Genomic DNA, 4,354 nt, shown 5'->3' on the forward strand with positions numbered 1-4,354 from the left:
CGACTGACAGACAAAACAAATAAGCACACTGACTCACCAATCTGCAGCAGCGAGGCCATGGACTGGCAGAGTTCCTTCAGACTCGTGGCTTTCTTCAGGTCCTCCACGCTCGGGTCATTCCGCCGCACCAGCAGTGCCCTCTCCGACCCCCGCCGGCACACCTCGGCCCGGTCCGACGCCCTCCGAACAATGCCGATCGCGGCCGGAGGCGGCGGGCCTGAGAGGCCGTCGTACGATTTCTTCCTCAGCGGGCTCACGCTGTCCACAAGGACAGGGAGGTGGGAGCGTTTGATTCTAGACGGTGACGAGGAAGGGGAGGACGAGAGGAGGAGAGGGGACGGGGAGGCGGGGACGTTTGTGGTCATGGTGGTGGAGGAGGAGGAGGGGGAACGTGAGGGGAAGGCAGACATCCCGGTTGGGGTGGTGGTGGTGGAAGAAGAGTCTGGTTTGAATCTTCTGTGCGGGCTGGTCTGTTTGTGGGAGGGGAGGTGGTGCGGTTGCTGGTGGCCGTCTACGTGCTGGATGTTGTCCGTGGAGTTGAAGACGGAGAGCTTGGCTTGGCCCGGCAGGTGCTCCGCGGAGCGGTGGAGGCGGGGCTTGACCGGCGTCACGTGGGCGGAGGAGGCGGTGCTACTTTCCTCGTCCGTGTCACGTGACTGGTCCAGTTGTCGAACAGGAGAGGAGAAAATTTTGGCTGCTGGTGTATCTTTCTGTGTTCCACTGCCGTCGCCGTTGTGGCTGTTGTTATTGTGGTTGTTGTTATTGTTTTTACGAGCAGGAGACGATTTACCACTCCCTGACGCAGTGTTTGTAGCCTGGAGACCTTGTTGCTTGTCACTGGCGACTTCCGAGAGATCTTCCCCTCCCTCGCGCGACATTTGAGCAGCCAGCCGCCGCTTGGTCCGTGGGGAGCCGCCCCGAGGTAGCGCGTCACTGGCAGTCACTTTCTTGTGGGCGGGACTTGACAGTGCGACGTCTGACAACTCCCCGTCCGGGCGGGGCTGGGAAGGCACGGAGGTGACGGCTTGGGTCGCCAGCAGCGGTGGCGGGACACCCTCAGAACGCCCGCCATCAGCCACAGGCAGTCTGCTGGTGTCGGCTGCTACAGCTGCTTTCCTCGCTGGGGGCGGGTCGTGGCTGATGGGAACCGGCAGGTTTGACAGCATGTTGAGGCGAGTGGGCGGGGCGTGGTAATGCTTCTTGGGCTGTGACAACTTCGACGGCTTCGACGGCTTCGACGACGACGACGACTTCGCCTCGGCAGAGCCGTGCTGCTGCTGTGAGGACTTGGACATGCCGGACCTGCTGCTCTTGGTTTTGGCGGGAGGAGAAGACACAGTAGGGAAATTGGCGTGGTCAGATCCACCCAACATTTCAGGTGTCGCTGAGACCGGGCTGTGGACGAGGTCCAGGGGGTCGGCCCGAGCCATATCGGTGGCGTAACCAGACTCGGTGGACACGTTTCCCTCGCGCTTGCCTCTACGAACTTTTTGCTTCTCCTTAGGCCGCCATCGACCCTTCTCTGGCGTCACAGGCGTCGTCATACACTCCTCAGTGACGTCACCACACTCCAAGGCATCCCCAGAAGAAGCCCACGCGAAAGGCGGAGTACCACTGGTGTCACAGGTCATGACAGTGTTGGGCTGCGGTTTGCCGGACAAGCGAGACCGTGAACTCTGACCTCTGTCTTCAGATTGTACACTACAGGCCTCACCTGAAATCTCAAGGGCTTCCAAATGCCCTCCACCACCACAACCCTGTTTGGCGTGAGGGAAAACATCCTTCGCATCACGGCCACCTTTTACGGACATCAGAGGCGTCGTTTCGGATGAAGTCTCCACATCTTGAGGAGGTCCGAACTCCCCATTGCCTGACACCAGAGGCTGCCCATCTGCCCCGGCTGGCGACGAGATGTCCTCGGACCGGTTGCGAGGCCCCACCACGATGTCGTCATGCCTGACCCCGGCCTTCTGTTGCATCACAAACGACATGTTCTGGAAGCCCACAGAGTTGGTGTCGCTGGAAGACTTCGCTGCCAGAGGACTGTCCACGCCATGCACGTTTCTCGGGACGAGCGCTGAACCCTCGGCACCTGGTACACTTCTGGAACTGCTAGAGGGTTTGGGAATGCCGGACCTCGGGCCCGGAAGCCTGGACACTGAGTGACCCTTGCAGAAATGGTCGGCGAAGTCGGCAGAGTGGGAAGCAGACACTTTGAGGTCCGAGTCGGCGGAGATATCGTCGCGGCTCGTGGAGGACTTCTTCTTCAGCCGCGACTTTCTCGTGGCTGAGGGAAGCGAGGAGGAGGTCGTGGCTTTCGGCCTGGTCCTGGGTGACGGGAAGGAGGCGATGGGCGTGTCTTCGGACACGTAGAGATCATCCTCCCCATAAGCCGGGTGTGGGGCTGCTTGCAGTCTGTGCTTCCTTGGGCCCACCACGATCTCGTCATGTGGGATGGTCACGCGACCCACAGAGGGAGAGGACGAGGGCGACTCGGACACAGCGAGGGGCGAAGGTTTGGACAGCCCGCCGCGTGATGATGCCGTGAAGCTGTCTTGAGGCGACGCTGCACGGGCCGACACGCTGGCGCTGGGCTTCGCATCCATTTGCTGCTGCTGTTGTGGCGAGGCACTGACAGGGTCATCGCGTCTGACTTTCGCCGCGAGGCAGGAAGAGAGTCGAGCGGAACCGTCTTCGCTCAGGGCCGAGTCGGACAGCATGTGGTGGGAAGGTTTGTAGAAGAGCCTCGGTCCGTCCTTGACCTCAAGAATCACCATAGAGGAGGAGGGAGAGCTGCTATCCAGATCCAGACTGTTCGGGTGCGTGGCAGGTGAGTCGGGTTTGAGTCCCGGGGGAGTGTCCTTGAGGTAATATTGTACAGGCATGTCGTCCCCGCCCACGTGAGTGGTGTGCACCACAGTGGCAGGGGCCGGGGCGCTTTCAGCACCGCGTGTCTTCTGCTCGCTCCCACTGCCGCCGCTCTTCCCACCTCCTTCACCGCCACGGTGTCTCCTGCGCTGTCCCCGCGTCTGTCTGCCGCCTCCAGGTCTCTCTTTCGAGTTGCTCTTCCTCCCTTCAAGACCACACTCGGCGGCAGTTTTCCGTGACTTGTTGTCCGTCCTGATTCGCGTGTTGCCGCCGCCGCCGCTGTGACTGAGCGACGGGGAGTTGGCCGGGCTGGGTGACCCTGACGGTCTGGCTAGTCCAGGTAGGCGGGATTTTCCCACCGCCTGCTGCAGGCTCATGTCGTCCTTGGATGCCTTAGCCTTGGCAGATCTCGCCGCGCCGGCGTCGGGCGCAACTGCCACAACCTCCAGCTCATCGTCGTAGGACCGGGACGCTCGCAGACGCGACTTGGCCGCTGCTGCCGCCTGGCGTCGAGATAACGCCACCGCCGGGTTCGTCCCTCTCGCCTCCCCGCCGCCGCCTGGCATCTTGCCGCTGACGCTGTGGAAGTAGCCGACCTGAGTGGCGGAGGTGGCATAGGCTGCTTCGGCCATGGGTGACCACTGGTCAACTCCGGCCTGGTGCTGGATGGCTACGTCTGCCTCCATCAAACGGACCGCCTGACCGTCTGCGCTGACTGCGGACCACCGAGCCCACAGTGACCAGGGAGGTCAGAGGTCAACCTGATCACATGACAGGCTCAGGGCAAGCGTTGAGGTTCCTGTTAGGAAGGAAGACAAAAGAGGGAGAAAATTGATGACTGGGCGTCAACATATACAATTTAAATTTAAGGTTGAGTAGTCAGAAACATAATGTACACAATACCGGTGCCTTAGCACAGGGAACGTGCAAGACAGGGTTTAGTTTTGTTTGGTTATATTCAATGTTATGGTTTTATATGGGTTGTACGTCCAGACACTTGCAACAGAAATACGTCATATCATATAGGTGCCGAAGACTAGAGGTGTCACCTGAGAGTACCGTACAAAAAAGGAGGAGACATATAGGACGATAGACGTTTGAAATGAAAGAAGGGAGAAACATCATCAAGAGCACTTGCCAGGCACTCACACATAGACGAAATCCACAGATTCGTGTATGGAAGAGAGATTAACAAAAGACAGCACGTCCTACCGCTCGCTGAATGCCTTGTGGTGCAACTGTGAGTGTCAGTCACCCCTGTCGTTAAACCCCCCTGCTGGGTTCGACAGAGGAGTAAATAGTAAACTTGCTACAATCGAAAGACGGCCACCAATCGTAGAGGAGAAAACGTGTTTGTTTTTGCAAGTGTAAAAAGATGCACACAGACACAATAATGTTCATTTTGTGCTGAGAAAAAGTAAGACAGACAGACAGACAGACAGACAGACAGACAGACAGACAGACAGACAGACAGACAGAAACAACA

General features: G+C 58.9%; 1 protein-coding gene across 1 annotated transcript in view; it reads right to left on the reverse strand.

The window, feature by feature from the left end:
- The window catches only part of LOC101853758 (serine-rich adhesin for platelets), a gene marked incomplete in the record, with an annotated part of 35,442 nt that extends 31,756 nt beyond the window's left edge, over positions 1-3,686 (reverse strand). The window contains 1 exon segment of the mRNA XM_013090682.2: positions 38-3,686. Coding sequence (XP_012946136.1) covers positions 38-3,554 — 3,517 coding nt within the window.
- Positions 3,687-4,354: the final 668 nt, after the last annotated feature.

The sequence above is a fragment of the Aplysia californica genome, unplaced genomic scaffold (assembly GCF_000002075.1).
Source record: "Aplysia californica isolate F4 #8 unplaced genomic scaffold, AplCal3.0 scaffold01413, whole genome shotgun sequence".
Classification (NCBI taxonomy): domain Eukaryota; kingdom Metazoa; phylum Mollusca; class Gastropoda; order Aplysiida; family Aplysiidae; genus Aplysia; species Aplysia californica.